The sequence below is a fragment of the Geotrypetes seraphini genome, chromosome 9 (genome assembly GCF_902459505.1).
Source record: "Geotrypetes seraphini chromosome 9, aGeoSer1.1, whole genome shotgun sequence".
Lineage (NCBI taxonomy): Eukaryota > Metazoa > Chordata > Amphibia > Gymnophiona > Dermophiidae > Geotrypetes > Geotrypetes seraphini.
Genome location: NC_047092.1, coordinates 146,243,318 through 146,268,449, shown reverse-complemented (window position 1 = coordinate 146,268,449; position 25,132 = coordinate 146,243,318). Strand labels below are relative to the sequence as shown.

At 43.9% G+C, this 25,132-nt stretch overlaps 1 protein-coding gene across 8 annotated transcripts in view; it reads left to right on the top strand.

Annotated features, from left to right (window-relative positions):
• The window catches only part of DOCK10 (dedicator of cytokinesis 10), a 432,092-nt gene that overhangs the window by 220,576 nt on the left and 186,384 nt on the right, over nt 1–25,132 (top strand). For all 8 annotated transcript variants that reach the window (XM_033958682.1, XM_033958685.1, XM_033958678.1 and 5 more), the window contains 3 exons: nt 10,850–10,975; nt 11,224–11,358; nt 19,495–19,678. In XM_033958682.1, the coding sequence (XP_033814573.1) occupies nt 10,850–10,975; nt 11,224–11,358; nt 19,495–19,678 (445 nt within the window). The remainder of the gene's footprint in view (nt 1–10,849; nt 10,976–11,223; nt 11,359–19,494; nt 19,679–25,132) is intronic.

Below are 25,132 nucleotides of genomic sequence, written 5' to 3'. Positions count from 1 at the left end.
CATTAAACCAAGGAACAGAATTAAGGGCCCTTTTACTATCTCATTCTCCTCAATGAGCTCAGAACAGGTTACAGGATAACATACATAATATACAATTAACGGATTACAGTTTTCATAGTTACAATTAGAGAGTTGCGCGGGGACAGAAATCCCACCCATCCCCGCCCGTCCCCACCAGGATCCTCTCCATCCCCACCCGTCCCCACCAGGATCCTCTCCATCCCCACCTGTCCCCGCCAGGATCCTCTCCGTCCCCACCCATCCCCATCAGGATCCTCTCCGTCCCCACCTGTCCCCGTCAGGATCCTCTCCGTCCCCACCTGTCCCCGTCAGGACCCTCTCCGTCCCCGTCAGGATCCTCTCCGTCCCACTTGTCCCCGTCAGGATCCTCTCCTTCCCCACCTGTCCCCGTCAGGATCCTCTCAGTCCCCACCCATCCCCGCAAGGAATTACCTCCATCCCCACCCGTCCCCATAAAAAGCAGCAATTACTTCTGACAGGATCATCAATTCCACGGTTTTTTTTGTGTTTGCGCTGCTGTTTTCCTTGTGGAATCTCTTTGGTGAAACCCTTTGTTTGTTTTCTGTTCAGGTAATTAACTTATAAACCCCCTCTTTTACTAAGGCTGACGTGTCCATTATATTATATGGACTAACCCTGTTTCCAAAGCCTTCCATCCCCGTGGGAGTCCCGTTGGCTAGAGAGGGGTCCCAATGGGATTCCCGTGGGCCAGAGGGGAATCCCTGTGGGAGTCCCATGGGTTAGGGGGGGATTCCTGTAGGACCCCTGCGGGACCCGCGGGATTCCCGCGATCCCCGTTCCCGTGCAGACCTCTAGTTACAATACACGTTTTTATCTAACTTGGTACATACTGAGACACATAGCAATATACATTTCTTTGTAGCCACCGCTGTAGGCAGGAGAGTTAGGTGAAGAGATAAGTTTTTATTGCTTTCCTAAAGTTCAGGAGTCTTTCAAGGGATCTGATCTGGGGGGGGGGGGGGCAGTTGATTCCACTGGCTTGGTATGAAGTGGGAATAGGAATGTCATTTGGCGGTTTGCATTGAAGAGCATGACCTGGAGGTGTTTTGAGGCATGTTTCACCCTGGTAAGCATTAATGCCTACTTACTGCCGCCTAAAATCCATGGCCTCTGCCAGTCCATTGGCTTTATCACCTTTACTTATGCCGATGATATCCAACTTTTGCACCCCTTAAACCTGTAAAATAAAGAAGAAATACTCAAAATCAATAACAAGCTTGAAAGTGTCAGACAGTGGCTAAATTCCAATATGTTAGCCTTAAACAAACAGAAAACAAAAGCCTTACTCCTCCCATGGAGGAAAGGAATAAATTTAAATGACCTTTTTATTCTTAATAACATTCACCTTAACTACACTTCCCCCTCCCCATTCGCGGTTTCGGCAATCGCAATTTCACATATTCGCGATTTTTTGGGGAGGGGGAAAAAAAGAAAAAAAAACATAGTTTAGCCTTTCCCCCAGCGCCCAGGCCTTACCTGGTGGTCTAGCGGGCTTTCGGGGCAGGAGCAATCTTCCTACACTCCTGCCCCGTGTAGATTGCCAATAGGAAATGGCTGTGGGGAGTTCCCGTCGTAGTCTCGAGAGACTACGGGAACTCACGGACTTCTAATTCTCCCTCTCGCCGAGATTCTCGTATCAAAGCGAGTTTCTATTATTTCCTATGGTGAAACTCGCTTTGATAAGCGAGCATTTTGGATTACGAGCATGCTCCTGGAACAGATTATGCTCGTAATCCAAGGTACCACTGTAATTTATAAAGCTTCCTTTTTGAAGATGCTTTATTAACCTTTAAAATAAGTTCGGTTCAATCAAGGAATAAAACAAAAGAGATAACCCCCCCTTCCCATCCCCCTCCCCCTTCCCTGGATGTGTGTATAAATCTAAAGGAAATTAATGGTAAAAGACAACTATACCAAATTAACAAAAGTCGTTAATGGACCCCAAACGAATCTGAATAAATTATTATGCCCCAACATGTCAGCGTTCATTTTCTCATACTTGTAACATAAACATAAATTCGCCCACCAAAAAGTAAAACCCAGCCGATCCCAATTTTTCCAATTGTGAATAGCCATTTGCTTGGCAATCCCGGTCATAATAATGAAAAGCCGGCATTTATACCGGTCCAATGGGGGTTAGGATGCAATAGTGTCCTACAGATGACTACATCATAGGTTAATGGAATCGATGATTCCAGTATGTTATTAATATGTCCCCATATCGACTTCCAAAAATTGAGTAATTTTGTAATTTTATTGATATGTGCATCGCTTCGAATTCTGATTAAGCGATCAATCAAATCCTTATTAAACTTGAAACTTGAGTATCAAAGGACAATAGAACAACAGATGATCCAATGTTCTTTTTACTGGAAGGGAGGGGGGTAATTCATTTTGTATTGTTATTGATTGATTGTAAGTGCTGATTCTTATTATTAATGTATGTATACTTTTCTGCACTTTGTATTAGCCTTGAAAATTTAATAAAGATTTAAAAAATAAAAATACATTCAGTTCTTATATAAAATTCCTTCTCTAATTGTACCCTTTTTAAAAAAAAATTTATTTCATTTTATTATTATTTTTTCCATTTTCATCTTCTTTCTCTTTTTAGATTCCCCGTCCTATTGTTTTTTTTCGATATATTGTATGTCTCTCCTCTGAACTTTAAAAATGCTAAATTGTAGTTCCATCCCCTCTCCACTTTGCATATTAGTTGGTCTGTATATCCAATTGTCTATCCCATTTTTTAAAATTGTGTGTAAAAACATATGTTTATATTTTATTAATTTTTGATTTTTGTATCTCACTTAGTAAAACTAAATAAGTGATTCATCAAAGTCCAATAGAAACTTGAAACTATACTCAGGCATCACGAGCTAATTTCAGGCTCAATATACCCTTCTCTAATCAGATAGCATGTGTATATTGGTGCACATTGACTGATTAATACGAGGAACCTTCAAAAAGTTTCCGCACTTTTATTTTTTTAATAACACTATTTATTAAATATCTCAAAAGCAAATCACATCACTTGTCCACATAATCACCCTGTTTTGCAGGACATTTTTCCCAGCGTCCTCCTAACATACCTTCTTACTATTTCTCCCACCCCAACCATTTCCCGTGAAAATATGAAAGTGCAGAAACTTTTTGAAGGACCCTTATAGTTTAATAGGTTAAATTATTTGATATGCCACCCTTTAAATAATCAAACTCCAATGCATAAAGACCCCGGCTAAAATCACAGTCTCATTTTTCTTACCCTTCAAGTAGGTAGCCTCAGCCCCACCACTCCACCGCTAGTTCAATGCTTCAATGCGGGGAGAATTATGCGGGAACTCATCATCAGCTGCCCATTATACTATGCTCCAAAAAACTATTTTCTTATGTATCAAAAACTGTTACTAAGTATCTTATTACTTTAAAGTATCATTCAGTTAAATCTGTACTTAGCTTTGGTTAACAGCCAATTTCCGGGAGTAAAACCCGACATGCATGTTTCGCACAATACACGTGCTGTTTCAAGGGTCTCCCTGGAATATATAAGTGAAAAAGAGACGAAGAGGGTCATAAAAATTATACACAACCCCCTCCCCTCAAAATATAACCGTCTTCCTAAGATAACTATTCAATCAATACCCACCAGGAACGTACGTGTCATCCGACTCCACAAACTTAGAGAGTAAAAGATGGCCGCGGCGTACCGGCAGGAAGTTTAAATAGCCCGCCCTATACAGATTAAAGGTATACACCCCTCAAATCCCATTGGCCCAACCTCAACCAATAAGGGAAACCCACTCGATTTCTCCATTTAAACCCCGTGGCTCCACTGTATCTAATGAGAAAATATATCTCTGTTCCCATTCATTCAATTTGAAAGGATCTTTTTCCCCATCCCTCCCAACTATCCGATCAATGACACGCCACCTCATTTGATCTACTGTATGCTGATAGGACAGCCAATGAGCCACAAGGGGGGCTTGACTAACGGAATTAACAATACGGGACTTGTGCTCGGTAAGTCTTACCCGAACCGCCCTGCTTGTTCTACCACAAGTCCCGTATTGTTAATTCCGTTAGTCAAGCCCCCCTTGTGGCTCATTGGCTGTCCTATCAGCATACAGTAGATCAAATGAGGTGGCGTGTCATTGATCGGATAGTTGGGAGGGATGGGGAAAAAGATCCTTTCAAATTGAATGAATGGGAACAGAAATATATTTTCTCATTAGATACAGTGGAGCCACGGGGTTTAAATGGAGGAATCGAGTGGGTTTCCCTTATTGGTTGAGGTTGGGCCAATGGGATTTGAGGGGTGTATACCTTTAATCTGTATAGGGCGGGCTATTTAAACTTCCTGCCGCGGCCATCTTTTACTCTCTAAGTTTGTGGAGTCGGATGACACGTACGTTCCTGGTGGGTATTGATTGAATAGTTATCTTAGGAAGACGGTTATATTTTGAGGGGTAATCAAAGATAAGTGCTTATTATCATTCAAATATAAGCATGATGATTATTTTGGTATTGAACTAACAGTTGCTAGCCATTTATATGCTCATTTGTTCATAGAAAGAAAATGTGAATATAAAAATGATATACACTATATTCACATTAATAGAAAAAATATTTAAAAAATATTTAAAAATATTAAAAATTAATTAAAAGTTATAAATATTAAAAAAAACTTCAAGGGTTTTTGACCAGTGATGATACCTAACCCCAAAATATTTGTGACTTTATTGTTCACATCTTAGGGGTATTTTGAGGTCTTTTTTCCCTTGATTTAAATCACGTTATATACATCACTAGTGTTCCATCCATTTTTGCTATATTTAGGCTAATACCATTCTTCTCTATGCCATTTATAGTTAATCTTTAATATCCATCTTAAGAAGTATAAAGTGGGGCTCCGACATGAATTCACATTTTGTGATCAACTGTGTAAAGGAGCTTCCCCTTTCAAAGATGTTACCGCCATGCCTCGGCAATGGTATAATAGACACACTTAAAATTAGGCATGGTTCCCGGTGAATGGTAAATGATGAATAACTTTGATCCAATCACACTCAAGAAAGGGATAATAAAAGCGCAATATACAAACATGCAAAATATAGTCCAACCGGGCTGTCTAAATGGAGGAGCCCAGTTATGGAATTGCTCTATAACAGAGTAATTTTATAACAGGTTGTCTGGTTTAAAGGACAAATAAATGCCTACTTCAACACTATTTTATAAAGACACAGAGATGATTATATCTTTATAAGATACTAGTGTAAGTGACAGAAATAATATGTCTATGTAGATGCTTAGCAGCACCAAACGCCGAAAGAGGCGTGGTTATAGGTGGGGATGATGTTCGGCGTCATTAAACATGATTCTATGTCGAAGGTAGGTGCTGGAAATGTAGGCCTCATTTTCCATTTTTCCAATCAATGGCCACATGCTAATTTCCCCATTAGTGCATAGCCATTAGCACATTAACCCTTACTGCCTCCTGTTTTGTAGGTGACAAGGGCTCATGCGCTAACCACACACTAATTGGTTAGCGGGCAGTGAAATAACAGCACTGATTAGCATAGCACTCGCCTACTCTGCCTCAGACACCCCTAACCCTAAAAAATAAATTTTTATTTATTTAGGTATTTATATAACACAATGTAATTTTATTTATTTATTTAAATATGTATATACCGCATACAGCTATGCGGTTTCCATATCAGTCAAACAAAACAAAGTTTCCAGTTTAAATACACACTGGTGAAACATGCTCAATACCTTCTCCCCTCTTAAACATATAGCTACAAGCTAACTTCAAGCCGGTACAGCACAATGGGGAAAACGCCTCAAATGTTGCAAAGCTAACACAGCTTTGAAACTAGAAAGGAAAGCTTAAATTGTTGATTAGCTCCCTTTCAGCATTCTATCATAGGCGAGAAAACCCCCAAGGCTTGCTTGAAAAACTGGAAACTTTGTTTTGTTTTGTTTGACTGTGGATTTTGTTTCCAGTTCCTCCATTTTTTGGTTTTGTTTCCAAATCACATACATAAAATCTTGTTTCCCTCCGATTATCATATATAACATAGACTTGCCAAAACAACATCGTTAATCATCCCTGTTATAACAGGGATAGAACATACATTCAATCAATTCAGAAGTACAAACAAGCTTTAAATCATACAGTGATGTTAGAAAAGTTCTAAAAGGCGATTGTCAACTGAAATATACCTTTGCATAAGAATGCATTGGCAGATAATTGAGTTTTCAGCATTTTCTTAAAATTTACCCTCCCCATACAAAACCGCAGGATACCAAGCAAGGCATTCCATAGTTGTACGCCAGCCCAGTGGCGTACCTAGCATATGTGACACCCGAGGCCCATCATTTTTTGACACCCCCCCCCCATCTATATGAAAAATATATTTTTTAGTAACAATCCACATATCGCACAACAAGAGTGTACCTAGGAAAAAGCAGCATCTTAAACACTGCAGTGAGCATTAGAACACCAACACATACATTATAAAACTAAACAAGCCAGATCCCGCACAGTCAATTGATCCTGCAGTCAATGCCAACTGAAAACTATGTCCTTTTCATACACACAGAACAGAGATACACCCTCGCCCAATATGGAATAATCACAAACTAAAAATAGAAATATGTAGACAAAAGTTAAACTGAACAGCCAAGAAACCAGACTCTGCATACAATGCAACACCACAACACCACAAAAACAGTGACACATGTCCCCTAATACTGTGCAAAATATAAAGACAGTAGATGTAAATTTGAAAAAACTGATACATAACAATCACCACTTTACAAATTAACAAAAATAAAACAAATAATGAGAAATAAGAAAATACCATTTTATTGGACTAATCCATTTTTCAATTAGCTTTCAGAGGCCAAATCTTTCTTCAGAAAGTACAGTATACTGCTGTTATGCTATTCTGTCCTGAGGAAAGGGGTGTAGTCCAATAAATTGCCTTATTTCCATTTCCTGTTTATAAACTTTTATCAATACAGTTACAATACTACTTGATTCTAAGTAAAGCAACAAAAAAATCTTTCTACCTTTTGTCGTTTCTGCTCTAATCATCTTCTCTCTTTTCTTTCTATACAGCGCTTGTCCTCTCTCCCTTCCATGCAACATCTGCCTTCTCTTTGCCCCTTCCACCCAGCTTCTGCCCTCTCTCTCTACCCCTTCCATCTACCGTCCACCCTCTCTCTCCTCCATATGGCATCTTCCCTCTTTCTATGTCCCCTCAATAAACTGTATATCCGGGGTCCCTTCTCTCCTTTGCACATGATTTATTTCATCTTCACCCCCTCTCCATTTTTCTGTCTCCACCCCCTCCCCTATGCTTTGGCATCTCTCTCTTTCTCTTCTCCTTTCCTTCCTTCCTTCCCACTCCACACCATGGTGTAGTATCTCTATCTCTATCTCTATCTCCTTCCCTTCCCTCCCCCCATGCCATGGCATCTCTTCCTCCCCCTCCATGATCTGGTATCTCCTTTCCTTTCCACCCCTCCCCCCCATGGACTTGGCATCTCTAGTTCCTCTCCCTTGTCTTCCATCTCCCTTCTTGCCTCTCTCTCCCCAATTGGGTGCAGCAGCAGCAGCATTTTTCTCACCCCCTTCCCTGTGCAGCAGTAGCATTTCTCCCCCACTTCCCTGTGCAGCAGGAACATCTCTTCCCTGCCCAGCATGTCTGGCCAGTTCCCCTGCTCAAAGCAGCAGGCGTCTACACCTCACATGATCCGCAGCTGCGTTGGAAGCCTTCTCTCTGACATCGTGACGTCAGAGGGAACACTTCTGACGCAGCTGTGGATTGCGTGAGGAGCCGATACCCGCAGCTTTGAGCAGGGGAGCCGGCCAGAAGTGAAACAACCACTGGAGGGAGCACAAGCTGGGATGGACACCACTGTTTACAGAAGGGATGCCCACACTTTTTGGGCTTGCGAGTTACTTTTAAAATGTTCAAGTCAAAATGATCTACCAATAATAAAATTTAAAAAAAACACAAAGCACACTGTACGCAGAGAAAATTTTAATTATCATTTATATTCGGGGGGGTTTTCAAAGAAGTCAAGGCAGATGACTCTATGCAATCTCACTTCAGTAACAACTATAAAAAAATATACAAATACCCCCACCCTTTTTACTAAACCGCGATAGTGTTTTTTAGTGCAGGGAGCTGTGCTGAATGCCCCGCACTGCTCTCGACGCTCATAGGCTCCCTGCGCTAAAAACCACTATTGAGGTTTAGTAAAAGGAGGCCATAGTGCAAAATATAGACAGCAGATATAAATTCTCAAAACGGACACATTTTGATCACTAAATTGAAAATAAAATCATTTTTCCTACCTTTTTGTCTGGTGATTTCATAAGTCTCTGGTCCTTCTTCTTTCTCCTCCTGCCCCCCCCCCTCTTTCTTTCTCTCTCCCCCTGGCCCCCTCTTTATTTCCACCTTTCTTTCTCTCTCCCCCTGGCCCTCCACTTTATTTCTGCCTTTCTTTCTCTCTCCCCGGCCCCCTCTTTATTTCTGCCTTTCTTTCTCTCTCCCCCTGGTCCCCCTCTTTATTTTTGCCTTTCTTTCTCTCTCCCCCTGGCCCCCCTCTTTATTTCTGCCTTTCTTTCTCTCCCCCCTGGCCCCCCTCTTTATTTTTGCCTTTCTTTTTCTCTCCCCCTGGCCCCCTCTTTATTTTTGCCTTTCTCTCTCTCTCCCCCTGGCCCCCCTCTTTATTTCTGCCTTTCTTTCTCTCTCCCCCTGGTCCCCCCTCTTTATTTTTGCCTTTCTTTCTCTCTCCCCCTGGCCCCCCTCTTTATTTCTGCCTTTCTTTCTCTCCCCCCGGCCCCCCTCTTTATTTTTACCTTTCTTTCTCTCTCCCCCTGGTCCCCCCTCTTTATTTTTGCCTTTCTTTCTCTCTCCCCCTGGCCCCCCTCTTTATTTCTGCCTTTCTTTCTCTCTCCCCCTGGCCCCCTCTTTATTTTTGCCTTTCTTTCTCTCTCCCCCTGGCCCCCCTCTTTATTTCTGCCTTTCTTTCTCTCTCCCCCTGGTCCCCCCTCTTTATTTTTGCCTTTCTTTCTCTCTCCCCCTGGTCCCCCCTCTTTATTTTTGCCTTTCTTTCTCTCTCCCCCTGGCCCCCTCTTTATTTCTGCCTTTCTTTCTCTCTCCCCTGGCCCCCTCTTTATTTTTGCCTTTCTTTCTCTCTCCCCCTGGCCCCCTCTTTATTTCTGCCTTTCTTTCTCTCTCCCCCTGGTCCCCCCTCTTTATTTTTGCCTTTCTTTCTCTCTCCCCCCTGGCCCCCCTCTTTATTTCTGCCTTTCTTTCTCTCTCCCCCTAGCCCCCACAAAGCCATTGTGCCAATTTCTCCACTTCCACGATTCTTTCCTTACCCCCACCCCCAAGCCAGCAGCCAATTTCTCCCTGCTCATTCCCCGAGCCAGGCCTGACGCGTACAAGCATCGGGCCCACCAGATTTCACTTCCGGTGGCAGTTCTAACGGGGAGGAAGTTGCCGGCCAGCCAGACAGCGATTGGCTGGCCCAGAACTTACTCTCCGATGTTAGAATTTACGCCGGAGGTGAAGCCTTGTGGGCCTGATGCTTTTTCCCCGCCCACCAGCCCGCCTCATCTTTTGTCTGCACCTACCAGTTGCCAGCCAGCCGGCCGGGTTAAGGAATGATGCTGCGGGGGAGCCGGTGCCGGGATACGGTGGTGAGCGGCAAATTAGGGAAGGTGGCCGGCTGTGCACCCCCTTGGGGCGTGCACCTGGGACGGATCTCCCCCCCCCCCTTAGTATGCTACTGCGCCAGCCATAGATATCATTGATGCTCCGATCCTAGCATACAATGTCGACATTCTACCCTCCAAACTTAATTTCATCCCATTTACATCTCTAAGCTCTCTTCTCGGTTTATAGATCTGGAAGAATTCTTGTAAGATCTTTGGGGAAGCATGATACAATGTCTGATGTATAATTGCAACAATCTTTAACTACACTCTTTGTTGCATAGGTAACCAATGTAGTTATCTAAGAGATTTACAATCAGGTACTCAAGCATTTTCCCTATCTGTCCCAGTGGGCTCACAATCTAACATACCTGGAGCAATGGAGGATTGAGTGACTTGCCCAGGGTCACACAGAGCAGTACAGGATTTGAACCCACAACCTCAGGGTGCTGAGGCTTTAGCTCTAACCCAGGGGTGTTAAAGTCCCTCCTCGAGGGCCGCAATCCAGTCGGGTTTTCAGGATTTCCCTAATGAATATGCATGAGATCTATTAGCATACAATGAAAGCAGTGTATGCAAATAGATCTCATGCATATTCATTGGGAAAATCCTGAAAACCCGACTGGATTGCGGCCCTCGAGGAGGGACTTTGACACCCCTGCTCTAACCACTAGGCCCCTCCTTCTATTTTATTAGCACATAGGAAGTGCTGGCTGATCTCAAAATTACCACAGCTTAGTAAAAGGACCTCATAATCTTTTAACCTGCATATAATATGCACATTGTCTTAACATTTTTACAGCAAACAAAATTTTCTTTACTCTTATTCATGAGCTAATCAAATGTAACTTTATCTCTTAACATAAAACAGATTTGTTCCTTATCGCTTTCTCAGCGACTGGCATTAAACTGTGGCCTTCCATATTATCTTCTGTTAAAGTTTGAATTGCAAACTAAGAAAACTAAGAAAAAGATAAACAGACCCCTAAAATGTATTGTGTCTTTTTTTTTATTATTAAATGCCCCAAACCACACAATTTAGAAATGACTGATCTTTTTTTATCATAGGATACAACTTCACGCTCATCTTCCAAAGGAGGCAGTGGTGGAGGAGGAGGACCAGGAGCTTTCAAATCTGGCTGGCTTTATAAAGGGAATTTTAACAGTACTGTATACAATAGCATTACTGTTCGGGTAAGACTGTTTCTCTGTACAGATTTTGCTTTGTCTCCACAGTTATTGCACAAGAGTGTTTTACATGCATTCAGATATTCAGTATACTGTATAATCTACAAATACTACTTGTGTACAGTTGCAATGCAGTATTAAAGACACTTTTGTGAACTATAGGGCAATGAACGATTCAAAGATGTCATTGTATTGTATATAATAAGATGCAAAAGCAGTTTCTATATGATGGACCTGTGTTCTTTTTGTCATAGTCATTCAAAAAACGATACTTCCAGCTCACACAGCTGTCAGATAATTCATATATTATGAATTTTTACAAAGACGAGAAGATATCAAAAGAACCGAAAGGATGTATTTTTTTAGATTCTTGCACTGGAGTCGTGCAGGTAAGTTGAGTCCGAGTACCATTTTGCGTAGGATGTCTGAATAGGAACTGGGGACTGTCCAGATTGGGATGCTCTTAATTCCATGAGTACCGGTAATTTACCAAGAGGCTTTGCTGCATATAGAGCATTGCAGCTAATATGGGACAGCTGCAGTAAATGGCAGCTAAAGTTAGGCATTGTGAAAAATCCTCACCAAGCCTCAATTTTTATGAAAAGTGCTAAAAATTGTACACGCAATTGAATTGAATAACAAACTAATTAATACCAATGATTGGATTCTTAAGCAATTATTGGTGCTGATTGAAATCAATTACAAGTTAAAATCGTAAATTAAGGCGCAAGATCTGCACCTAAATTTTATGTGGGGGCAATGAAAGGGAACATGGTCTTGGATGTGTCTTGATTATTGTAATCTCGATCTCTTGGGGCCTACCAGCAACTCTGTTGGTGCACTACAGGTTGCTCAAAATTCAGTGGTTACATACAAAATTCAGTGGTTACATGTGCAGTCCTTTCCAAACGAAAGAGAGTATTACGTAAAGCTATATTGGTTGAAGTTAGAAGACCGTATATACTTTAGACTGCTTGTGATGGTTTATTTGTGTATGCACGGTTTGGCTCCTGCAAGTTCGGTGGATATTATTCAGGCTTATGTCCTGCCACCCAAGCTACATTCTATTCATCATGTTAACTTGTTTGTGCCACCAATAAGGGAACTGAGACTGAGTACCTCACGTGTAAGCATGTTTTCTTGCAGGGACCCCCCAGGAATGCAATCGGTTACCTTTCTACATTCAAAAGCAGAGTAATTTTGATGTTTTTAAGAAGTTACTGAAAAGACATCTATTCTATAACATGAAATATGGGCATTAAGGCATATGTGATGGTGTAAGCGCTGGTCGCTTATTTGTTTGTGTTTTCTATATGAGCTGCCTTGTGAAAGGCGGGTTATAAATAAAATAAACAATAAGCGGGTCATGAAAGTAATTCTAGAATATAGGCATCTGTAAAACACATATGTTATGAAAAAAAGAGATGAAAGCATGATCATGGATTGGATATGCATTAAAGCAGTGATGGTACAATTAGCAGCAAATCTGTTACAGCATGAATTAAAAATATACCCAAAGGTGCAATAACAATGCTATTGCAGTTTAATAAATTACTTTTATCTAGTACTAATGCTGTATTTTCATAGAGTTTTGCCTTGCTAATATGTCAAAGTGAGAAAGCAGCACCAAACTGATTGATGAGCTGGATACACAATTAATTTGCTTCTAATACAGACCCAGATTAGATCCATATAATTTCATGCAGTGAGGAAGTCCTTTTGAGGTTAAACTAGCAACAGGACAAAATCACAAGACAGTTTAAATTGGTTTTCTAACAAATACTATGAAGCTCTAGGCTTATAAAATATTACCGATTAGTGCAAGCTGTGGCAGTATGGCTTGGATAGAGCAGGTGGCAATTTTAATAGACATTAACCCCCTAATTCTATAAACTAGTGCACAAAATTTTTTGTTTAGTATGCAAATTTAAGGGCAGGTGTGTGTGTAACTTAATAGCTTAATGATCTTTAATTGGCATTAATAATCAATTGACTAATTGTTCTTAATTGCTACTAATTGGTTCCAATTAGTGCATGTATGTAACTGCCATTAGTCAATATTTTATAAAGTGCACACACAAAATCCAGAGCAGACAATTGCAAAGGGGTGTAGACCTGGGAAGTGCATGAATGGGTCAGTGACATGGGCCGTATCAAGGTGGAAGATGATATCTTCTTTCTTAAAGGACCCTCAGCCACAAGAGAGCATCCACTAAAAATCAGGGGTGGGAAATTTCATCGCGACACCAGGAAGTATTTCTTCACCGAAAGTGTGGTTGATCATTGGAATGAACTTCCACTACAGGTGATTGAGGCCAACAGCGTGCCAGATTTTAAAAGTAAATGGGACACGCATGTGTGATCTCTAGGGGGGTAAAGTCGAGGGGGGTGGGTCATTAGAGGGGGCAGACTTGATAGGCTATGGCCCTTTTCTGCCGTCATTTTTCTATGTTTCTAAGAGTTACATGCACAGGTTACAGATTGCTAGCATTCACATGCCTAACTGCCTACGGTAAATTATGCCAGTCATTGAACTACCGTATTTTCACGCATATAACGCGCGCGTTATACGTGTTTTTACAAACCGTGCATACCCTTGCGCGGTATACGCGTGAGCACGTTGTACAAATTTTTTTTTACATAGTTCCCCCCCCCGACGTCCAATTCACCCCCCGCAGGACCGCTCGCACGCACCCGCACCCCCACCCCGAAGGACCGCCGACTCCCCGACACGATCGGGGCAAAAAGGAGCCCAAGCCCTCTTGCCCCGCCGATTTCCCAACTCCCCAACAATATCGGGCCAGGAGGGAGCCCAAGTCCTCCTGGCCCTGGCGACCCCCCCCCCCGCTAGTTTTTCGGGCCAGGAGGGAGCCCAAACCCTCCTGGCCACGGCGACCCCCTAACCCCACCCCGCACTACATTACGGGCAGGAGGGATCCCAGGCCCTCCTGCCCTCGATGCAAACCCCCCTCCCCCCAACGACCGCCCCCCCCAAGAACCTCCGACCGCCCCCCCCAGCCGACCCGCGACCCCCCTTGCCGACCCCCACGACACCCCCACCCCCCTTCCCCGTACCTTTTTGTAGTTGGCCGGACAGACGGGAGCCAAACCCGCCTGTCCGGCAGGCAGCCAATGACGGAATGAGGCCGGATTGGCCCATCCGTCCCAAAGCTCCGCCTACTGGTGGGGCCTAAGGTGCCTGGGCCAATCAGAATAGGCCCGGGAGCCTTAGGTCCCACCTGGGGGCAGGGCCTGAGGCACATGGGCCCAACCCGACCATGTGCCCAAGGCCCCGCCCCCAGGAGGGACCTAAGGCTCCCGGGCCTATTCTGATTGGCCCAGGCACCTTAGGCCCCACCAGTAGGCGGAGCTTTGGGACGGATGGGCCAATCCGGCCTCATTCCGTCGTTGGCTGCCTGCCGGACAGGCGGGTTTGGCTCCCGTCTGTCCGGCCAATTACAGAAAGGTACGGGGAAGGGGGGTGGGGGTGTCGTGGGGGTCGGCCAGGGGGGTCGCGGGTCGGCTGGGGGGGCGGTCGGAGGTTCTTGGGGGGGGCGGTCGTTGGGGGGAGGGGGGGTTTGCGTCGAGGGCAGGAGGGCCTGGGATCCCTCCTGCCCGTAATGTAGTGCGGGGTGGGGGTAGGGGGTCGCCGCGGCCAGGAGGATTTGGGCTCCCTCCTGGCCCGAACAACTAGGGGGGGGGTCGCCAGGGCCAGGAGGACTTGGGCTCCCTCCTGGCCCGATATTGTCGGGGAGTTGGGGAGTCGGCGGGGCAAGAGGGCTTGGGCTCCCTTTTGCCCCGATCGTGTCGGGGAGTCGGGGGGGGGCAAGAGGGCTTGAGCTCCCTCTTGCCCCGATCGTGTCGGGGGTGCCGCGGTTGGCTGGGGCAAGAGGGCTTGAGCTCCCTCTTGCCCCGATCGTGTCGGGGAGTCGGCGGGGCAAGAGGGGAAGCAGCAGGACACCGGTAGGAGCTTCTACATGATAGGAGGGGTCGGGAGGCTGTGGGGGTGCGAGCAGTCCTTCAGGGTGGGGGTGCGTGTGAGCGGTCCTTTGGGGTGGGGGTGCGAGCGGTCCTGCGGGGGGGATGAATCGGACATCGGGGGGGCATCAGGCTTTCAGGATGGGGACAGGACTTCAAGGGGGAGAGGAGAGTCGGGGCGGGCGAAAGAAGAGTCGGGGTGGCCAGAGGAGAGTCGGGGCGGGCGACTGGAGAGTCGGGCAGCATGCGAGGTATACGGGTGTGCGCGGTATACAAAAATTTCTGTACATAAATTTGTGTTTCCCGCGTGCTATATCCGTGTGCGCGTTTTACATGGGTGCGCGTTATCTACGTGAAAATACGGTAGTGTTAAGTGCTTGCTCCTAATGTTAAGCATATAAATGAGATTTATGCTAGTATTCTATGACACGTGAAATTGCATGTGAAATTGCCACTATAGAATCTGCACTTACCCCCGAATTCTATAAAAAGTGCTAAAAAATTTTACATGTAAATTTGGGTGTGCAACCAATGTGTTTGCACAATTTAATTAATGAGTCAATTAGGATCAATGATTAGGATCTTAACAATCAATTATTGGTGCTAATTGAATTTAATTAATATGTTTACATGTAAATTTAGGCACTGGATCCGCACCTAAATTAAACATGCAAATCCAAAAAGGAGGCACAAAAATGGGAGAGTCATGGGCAGGTCAGGGGCATTCCTCCAAGCTATGCACTTAGTTATAGAATAAGGGGGGATCTGCACTTAATTTAGATGCAATGATTTGCCCCACGCTTCCATTGGTGGAATGGCCACACCTAAAATTAAGCGCAGTTCCTAATGCTAAGCAATATAACAGCCAATCACACTCAAAAAAGGGATAATAAAAGCGCAATACACAAACATGCAAAATATAGTCCAACCGGGGTGTCTAAATGGAGGAGCCCAGTTCTGGAATTACCCTATAACAGAGTAAGTTTATAACAGGATGCCTGGTTTAAGAGGGCAAATAGATGCCTACTTCACCGCTATTTTATAAAGACACAGAGATGATTATGGGTTCCTTTTATCAAGCCACGCTAGCGGGGTTAGCACGTCGGACATTTCATCAAGCGCTAACCCCCGCGGCCGGCTAAAATCCTAACGCCTCGTCAATGGAGGCGTTAGGTACTAGTGCGGCAGGCGGTTTAACGTGCGGTATTTCGCGATGTACTGTCAAATGTATCTTTATTGTAAACCGCTTCAAACTTCACGGTATAGCGGTATATAAGAAATAAATTATTATTATTAGTCACATTGTGGCAGAAGCAGAACCCATCTTGATGCGTGAAGAAGATGGAAAAAGCTTGGTGGCACTTCCTCTGATCTGTGACTTGCACACTTTCAGTCAAAAAATTCCACTGCTTGAGCCTAGACATCAAAAGCTCAGCATTAGACTTGATAAGACCAAGATCTCTGATCAAGCCATTGAGGTCTTCTAGGTTTGGATAGTATAGGTTTCTCTCATTAGCTGCATCACTGATATTGTAAACTGGATCTACATCTCCCTCACTCTCCAACTTGCTGTTCTCTCTCTCTGAGAGAGCAGGTATGGAGAGCTCAGGGCAATGTGGCGATGGATGAAGGAATGTCCGGATATGTGATTGCAGATGTATGCTTGCCAGTTCGACATTTGGAATTGTCCACTATGTAAAACTAGCAGTTGCTTGAGTGGTCAGAGGATTCCTGCCAAATTCTTGGAATATCAAACTTGATGACTCTCTTTTCCCCTCTGAACCATCCTGTAGAAGAACAAGATGAAATTGTGGTAATGAAAACAATAAATATATTTCACCCATAACTAATGTGTATGAGATTCTCACAACATATTTCACATATGATATACAAGAACATTTTAACATATAAATATTTTTAAATATTAAACATTCTAAGAAATTTTATAGCAGAAAATTCCACCATCCTAGTGAGAAAAAAAAAATTGTCTTATCTTCCAGTTTTTTTTTGGTAGTGCTCACATGTGAAGTTAAGTGCTCAAAGTTTGTCTGGATCCCCAACAGGTATACGAAAATATGCCTTGTAGACATTACACATCTTAGCAGATGCTTCTATGGAGTACTTTTTCCCTCTTCTCTTACTAAATTGGCTGCAAACATAATGCATCTGCCGGATGTTTGCAGCTTCTGGATGGCATCTAGAATACTTAGGCAACTGGAACTGAACTGAGCTGGTGGGCTTAAGATCTCTATAGTTATACCGTACCACTATTTATATTGATGGAAAGTTCTGGAAAGTTCTTGAGGTTACTCTAAGGAGCCCTTTTACTAAGGCCTATGGCCAAAATTAGCGCAGCAAGTGTCTAACACTGATTTTGGCCTGTGGCAATCCAGCTATTATCATGGGTCAAAAAAAGCGGATCATAGGCATGTCTGCTGAGAGGCAGGTTTCTGCCCACATGCGCTGTGGTATAAGTGCATCAAAAAAACCCTTAATGCCTGCCTTTTTTCAGGCAGTAAAGGCTCCTGCATTAACCCAGTGGTAAGAAGTGCTGTGCACCTTTACTGCAGTGCACCAGTGCATTGTGAGTATGCATGCCTACAACACATACCTTCCTCCACCCATCTCTACCCACAGTAAAGCTAGTCTCAGTTAGGGCACTGGTCTTTGACCTAAGGGCCACCGTGTGAGCGGACTGCTGGGCACCATGGACCACTGGTCTGACTCAGCAGCGGCAATTCTTATGTTCATACTGCCTGAATTGCCGCATGGTAATCTTTTTTTTTTACTGCAGCCGCAAGGGCGGCACACCTGCAGTATCGTTTGGCACAGGGCAATACCTTACTGCACCTTAGTAAAAGGGCCCCTAGGTTTATTCAGCATGGAATCAATCTGGAATGTTCTGCAAAAAAGGTAAATTTCAAAATGTCAATGTCCTAATCACAAAAGCAAAGTTTGAGGGGAATGATAGCCATTTTCTATACTTTTGTGGCTTAGGCAATTAAGAAAGAACACTTATTACCCAGGAACAACCAAAAAAAACCCATTTTGTTACATAATGCAATCAAAAGCTAGGCATTTTTTTTTATATATAGAATCACGCCTAGCCACACCTAGGCATTCTTTGATGCCTCTAGGCATCCTTGAGGTAGACACTGGTATATTGTATTAGGCTAGACCTAATTTACTGGTGCCTAACTTGCACACCTAGTGATGCCTAAGTTTACCACGCCTAGTCTCCTTCCCATGCCTACTTTTCAGGTAGGCGTCGTTAGGCATCGGAGGGTGCCTGGACTTAGGTGTCGCTGGGCATCACACTGATACCCATGTGCAACCTTAATTAGTAATAAAAAAAATTGTTTTTTAGTTGGTTTTTAATAGTATAGTCAATTACCACACCGTTTAACCATGTGAATTTAAGGCATTGCTAGGCATCCATGATTAGGGCGTCTAGCGGCACCTACCTAGGTGCTGTTTATAGAATCAGGCAGGCCCTTCATGCCTAACTTTGGGCCCAGGCACTTGTGGTTGCCAAAAGCTGGTGTAAATGCTCATGGCCAACTGATGGCAGTAAGGTGTGCAAATCCAGTTATTCTGTAACATTGCACCTGATCTGTAGGATCAGCCTTGATTTATCCATGCGTCTCCTATGGCTATGCCCCCTTGGAGTTGTGAACTATGAAATTTAGGCACACATGTTACAGAATAAGAGTACTTCCCCAATATTCGCGGGGGTTCTGTTCCAGGAACCCCTGCGAATCTTGAAAAACCGCAAATACAGTTTTTTATGGGGGAGATGCAGGGATGGGCAGCAACCTAGCAGTGGCAGCCACTGCCCGGCCCGTCAACGACTCTGAAGAACGCTGAACAGAAAAGCACATGATTCGGGCACCTCACAGGAGGTACGTGCTCCAGCGAGGAATCTCGGACCAGCTGTGTGTACACAAGGCAAGAAGTCCAATGTGGGGGGGGGGGGAGAGACAGGAGAGGGCAGCCGGAGAGGCAGGAGAGAGCAGCCAGAGCGCCTGCGAGTGAAGGAAATCACTCGCGGTATGCTCCGACCCCCTCTTCCTGCACTAAAGTCGGGCCTCATCAATCAGGAGCTGCGTGTCAAAGCAGATCCTGATTGGTAAGGCCCGACTTAGTTTATTGTAAAATTTGATTAATTGCCTATTCCAAATTCTAAGCGATGAACAAATCGATAAAATTACAAACTTAGGGAAACAAACATAACTAACAAAAAGACTGTCTGTTGTCTTGAAATGATCTTAAAAGTCGTACTAGTGCATAATGAATAGTTAAAACATACAGCTAGTTTGGTTGTTAAGCAAAGAATTATCTATGAGTCACGATTAGAGCTCTAAACTGTACCCTGTAGTGCTTAATCGGCTAATGAATTTATGCGTGGATCTGGGGGCATGTATGTACTTGTGAACTCAGCTTGTGCTCTACTCAAACTCCACATCTGTCTATGCCGCCTAGACAGTCCTATATGTTTATGTTTTGGTTTGGGTTTATTTTTTCTTTCTTTCTTTCTGGCATGTAAGAACAACAAGCTCCGGAAGCATGCCTTTGAGCTGAAAATGAATGATCTGACCTACTTTGTGCTGGCTGCTGAGAACGAACAGGATATGGATGACTGGATTGCCACACTCAACAAAATCCTGCAAATAAATCCTGAGGGCGCCGTCCCAGAGAGGAAGAGCCTAGAGAATGCAGATCTTAAATTTGGTGAGAAGCATCTGGACTGGCAATTTCTATATTAACTGTAAGAGGCACATTTCTATCGCAGAGTGCCAGTTCACAGCTGCTCACCTTCTGTTGAGCTGCTGCCAATCTCATCATTCAATCATATGCCTACCATTCTTCTATAATTCCATATTTCCCATTCTTGCATGTCAATATTAGCATTTTGAATAGCATATTTTATAGCATATTCCTCCCCCCAAAAAACATTTTTAAATATGAAAATACTATGGGAAATATATTTCATACTATGAAAATACTATGGGAGATATATTTCATACATTTTTAAATATGAAAATACTGTGGGAAATATATTTCATACTATGAAAATACTATGGGAGATATATTTCATACATTTTTAAATATGAAAATACTGTGGGAAATATATTTCATACTATGAAAATACTATGGGAGATATATTTCATACATTTTTAAATATGAAAATACTATGGGAAATATATTTCATACTATGAAAATACTATGGGAGATATATTTCATACATTTTTAAATATGAAAATACTGTGGGAAATATATTTCATACTATGAAAATACTATGGGAGATATATTTCATACATTTTTAAATATGAAAATACTGTGGGAAATATATTTCATACTATGAAAATACTATGGGAGATATATTTCATACATTTTTAAATATGAAAATACTTTGGGAAATATATTTCATACTATGAAAATACTATGGGAGATATATTTCATACATTTTTAAATATGAAAATACTGTGGGAAATATATTTCATACTATGAAAATACTATGGGAGATATATTTCATACATTTTTAAATATGAAAATACTGTGGGAAATATATTTCATACTATGAAAATACTATGGGAGATATATTTCATACATTTTTAAATATGAAAATACTTTGGGAAATATATTTCATACTATGAAAATACTATGGGAGATATATTTCATACATTTTTAAATATGAAAATACTGTGGGAAATATATTTCATACTATGAAAATACTATGGGAGATATATTTCATACATTTTTAAATATGAAAATACTATGGGAAATATATTTCATACTATGAAAATACTATGGAAGATATATTTCATACATTTTTTAATATGAAAATACTGTGGGAAATATATTTCAGATAAAATGTTGGTTATCGAACCTCTGAGGCTGATGTTCAGCCTACAGTGGTAACCAGTTTGTAAGCCATTCACAGCCGCAGTCTGAGCTAATCCCGGATTTTCAATTGACCTGGAAGTTAACTGAGCCTTGGCCGATGCTCAGATCATGCCCGGTTAACTAGGTTAGGCTTTGTGCCTGTCCTAATGTTATGGGCTTCTTCTATCAAACTGCGCTAGCAGTTCATAGCGCAGAGAGCCGCGCTGAATGGCCCTCGCTGCTCCTGACGCGCATAGGAACTCTATGAGCGTCGGAAGCAGCCAAGCGGACCATTCAGCGTGGCTCACCGCACTACAAACACTAACCAGCTAAGTTATGGCTTCACCTAGACTTTGAAATGGCACTTTTAGGGATTACAATTTTTATTTATAAACACTTTGATCTGAATAAATCTGTGGTGCTGTTATCACTTGATTTATCATCAGCTTTTGATACCGTTGATCATGGCCTTTTACTTCAGCACTTACAGGGAATTGGATTAGCAGGCACGGTGTACCTCCTATTTGTTAGGGCGTACCAATATTGTCCAGGTTGCTGACTCCTGTTTTTGTCCATATTCTCTACCATGTGTGATGCCCCAAAGTTATTTGTTAGCTCCTGTTTTATTCAACATCTTTTTGTCTCCATTTCTTCAGTTGATTTAATCCTTGGATATCATGTTGTTTGTGTACACGGATGATATTCAGTTGTTATATTCAATTGACCCTACTTCTTTGCGGGACATTCAACAACTCCATTCTCGCAACAAATTCGCTGTTCTTCTTCAATTCGACTTCTCCGCAGCCTTCGATGTCGTTCACCACGACATCCTAATCTTCCAACTCTCCGAAATAGGCATAAGCTCCACAGTCCTTGATTGGTTCTCGAAATTCCTACGCTTCCGCTCCTACACCGTTAACACAAACGGTACCTCATCCCCCGCCTGGAAGCCGAAATGTGGAGTCCCACAAGGCTCACCCCTCTCCCCTATCCTTTTCAACATCTACATGTCCTCTCTGAAACTCCTTCATCTATCCCCCCTAGAAACTCTCTACTCCTACACTGACGACATCCTCATCCTCCTCGAAACCGACTCGAACCTCTCTAACCTCGCTGAGAACATCTCCACATGTATTACGAACCTCCAATCCTGGGCCCAATCTGTACAAATGAAACTGAATGAGTCCAAAACCAAACTACTTTGGCTCGGCCCAATTTCAGATCATTTACCCACCTCCATCCCTCTACCTTCCGGCCCCACTCTTCAGCTTGAGTTTTCAAGCAAAGTCCTAGGCATCATCTTAGACTCCTCTCTCTCCTTCAACGATCACCTCAACTCCCTGGTAAAAAAATGCTTCTTTAGCCTCCATATGTTGAGGAAAGTAAGATCTTGCTTTCATCATTCTCATTTCGCCATCCTCGTTCAATCCACCATCCTCTCTAGACTGGACTACTGCAACTCCATCTATATAAGCCTAACTAAGAAAAACCTCCATAGACTTCAGCTAATTCAGAACGCCGCGGCCAAGCTTATTTTCACAAAAGGCAAGTTCGATCACGTTTCCCCACTCCTCTCCAAGCTTCACTGGCTCCCAGTATACTCCAGAGTCCTCTATAAATGTGCCTGCATAGCCTTCAAGATTCTACATGGCGTCCTTCCTCCCGTTATCCCACTCTTCTGGAATTCCTCAAACCCGCTCTCTTCTAGACCCTCCCAAAAACTGAAACTATCTTTCCCATCTATAAAAGGTATATCCCGCGCAGGAAAACTTGGAACATCCCTCCCCTTTAGAACCACAGAACTCTGGAACAACCTCTCATCCCCGCTCAAAAATTCTAGCTCCTTCCAATCCTTCCGTAAACACTTGAAAACTTGGCTCTTCTCAAAAATCTAATCACCTCCCGTTCTCTAGTCCCCTGTCCCTCTCTATCTTTTCAGTCCCTCTCCTATATCCCTTCTTTGTAGTTCCTTTCCTCTCAACCTCTGTAAACCGTGCCGAGCTCTGCGCATGCGGAGATGGTGCGGTATACAAACCTAAGGTTTAGTTTAGTTTAGTTTAGGAACTGAATGCTAGACTTGATATTCTTGCTGGCTGGTTTCATGTTAATAAGTTGAATCTAAACCTTCAAAAATCAAGTGGGATTCTATTCGTAAACATGGATCACCAGAACTGAGAGCCCCTTTGAAAATAGCAGGCCTTGATGTGATGATTGGCCCATCTGTTAAGATATTGGGGGTACTGTTTGATCAAAACTTGAGTTTTCATACACAGATTTTGCAGGTGGCACCTTTTTTAGGTTCCCATTACAGAATCTGACCCTTAAGGCTTCTTTTACAAAGGTGCGCTAGCGCGCACCAGATTAGCTCGCGCTATAGCACACACTAGCTGAAAAATTACCGCCTGCTTAAAAGGAGGCGGTAGCAGCTAGCACTCGCGGCAATTTAGCGCACACTATTCCGCGTATTAAGGCCCTAACGCACCTTTGTAAAAAGAGCCCTAAGTGCTCTGCTATACCTCTTTTGCAAAAACCAAAGCAAGATGTTCTAATCTCCTGCAGATAATTCAGCATTCCTTGGAATTTTTCCATATCTACTCGTAAAAAGGCAGTAGCTTTTCCCAGTAGATTTTTGGAAAATCTGAATATTCCATCAAAGCTGAACCTGACTAAAATCTGCTTGGTTTCAGTTTGGTTATGAACTACTTGATCCCTCTAACTCAGCGATGGCGAACCTATTGCACGCGTGCCAACTGTGGCACGCGAAGGCCTTGCAGCTGGCACGCGCAGGGCCGCCATCAGGGCAATACTACCAGGGGGTGCACAGGAGAGAGAGCTGAACGGGGATGATGGGGGACCCGCGGGGTTAAATATAACTCGAGCCGCGAGGCTCGTCTTCTACTCCGACTGCCCTGCCGCTCACAGCCGATCGGAAATCTTCCCCGACGTCAGCGCTGACGTCGGAGGGAGGGCTTAAGCAAAGCCCGCCCTCCGACGTCAGCGCTGACGTCGGGTAAGACTTCTGGTCGGCTATGTGTGCGCGGCGGGACAGGCAGGAAATAGAAGACAAGCCTACGCGGCTCGAGCTACATTTTGCTGAGAAAGTTGCTAAGATGGGCTGGGAGACAAACGGGGAACACAAAAGGGGGAGGGAGTGCATTTTGGACACAAGGCATGAACTTGGGAGAAAGGAAGGGAGGGAAAGAGATGCTGAGGTGGGGGATGGAATGGGTTTTTGGACACAGAAAGCATGAACTTGGGAGAGAGGAAAGGAGGGAAAGAGATGCTGAGGTGGGGGAGGGAATGGGTTTTTGGACACAGAAGGCATGGACTTGGGAGAGAGGAAGGGAGGGAAAGAGATGCTGAGGTGGGGGAGGGAATGGGTTTTTGCACACAGAAGGCATGGACTTGGGAGAGAGGAAGGGAGGGAAAGAGATGCTGAGGTGGGGGATGGAATGGGTTTTTGGACACAGAAAGCATGGACTTGGGAGAGAGGAAGGGAGGGAAAGAGATGCTGAGGTGGGGGAGGGAATGTGTTTTTAGACACAGAAGGCATGGACTTGGGAGAGAGGAAGGGAGTGAAAGAGATGGTTGTGTACATGGGAAATAGAAGAAAGGAGATTTTTTGTTCATAGGGAGGGTGTGAGGTACAGATAGTGGCATACCAAGGTGGAGGAGGGTGGGGGGGGCGGTCCGCCCCGCCCCGGTTTTACGTCCCAAAGGGGTGCACAGCTGGCCACCCTCCAGTGTTATCCCTAGGCCGGCAAACTGCGTCTCTTTAGCCACTTGAGTGCCACCGCCGCCATTGGGAACAGGCCGGTGCCAAGTTCTCCCTGCTTTTCCCTGTGGGGCCGACCAACTCTCGCCACCCGCTTCAATTCTGATGTCGGAGAGGACGTTCTGGGCCAGCCAATCGCTGCCTGGCTGGCCCAGAACATCCTCTCCGATGTTAGAATTGACGTCGAGTGGCGAGAGTTGGTCGGCCCCATGGGGAAGAGAAGCAGGGCGAACTCGGCGCCGGCCTGTTCCCGATAGCGGCAGTGGCAGCCTATTCCCCAGTGGCGGTGGCAGCATTTTCCCAATGGTGGTGGCATAGGGGAGGGCAAGGAGAAAAAAAGAAAGGGGGGGACAGGGAGCCAAAAAAAAAAAAAAAAGAAAGAGGGCTGGGTGAAACAAAGAAAAATGGAGCACGGAGAGAGAGAGAAAGACAGACATACAGAATGAAAGGGGCTATGGAGAGAGAGAAAAAGAAAGAAGGGGGCAGGGTGTAACAAAGAAAAAGTTTGGGGAGGGAATGAGGTC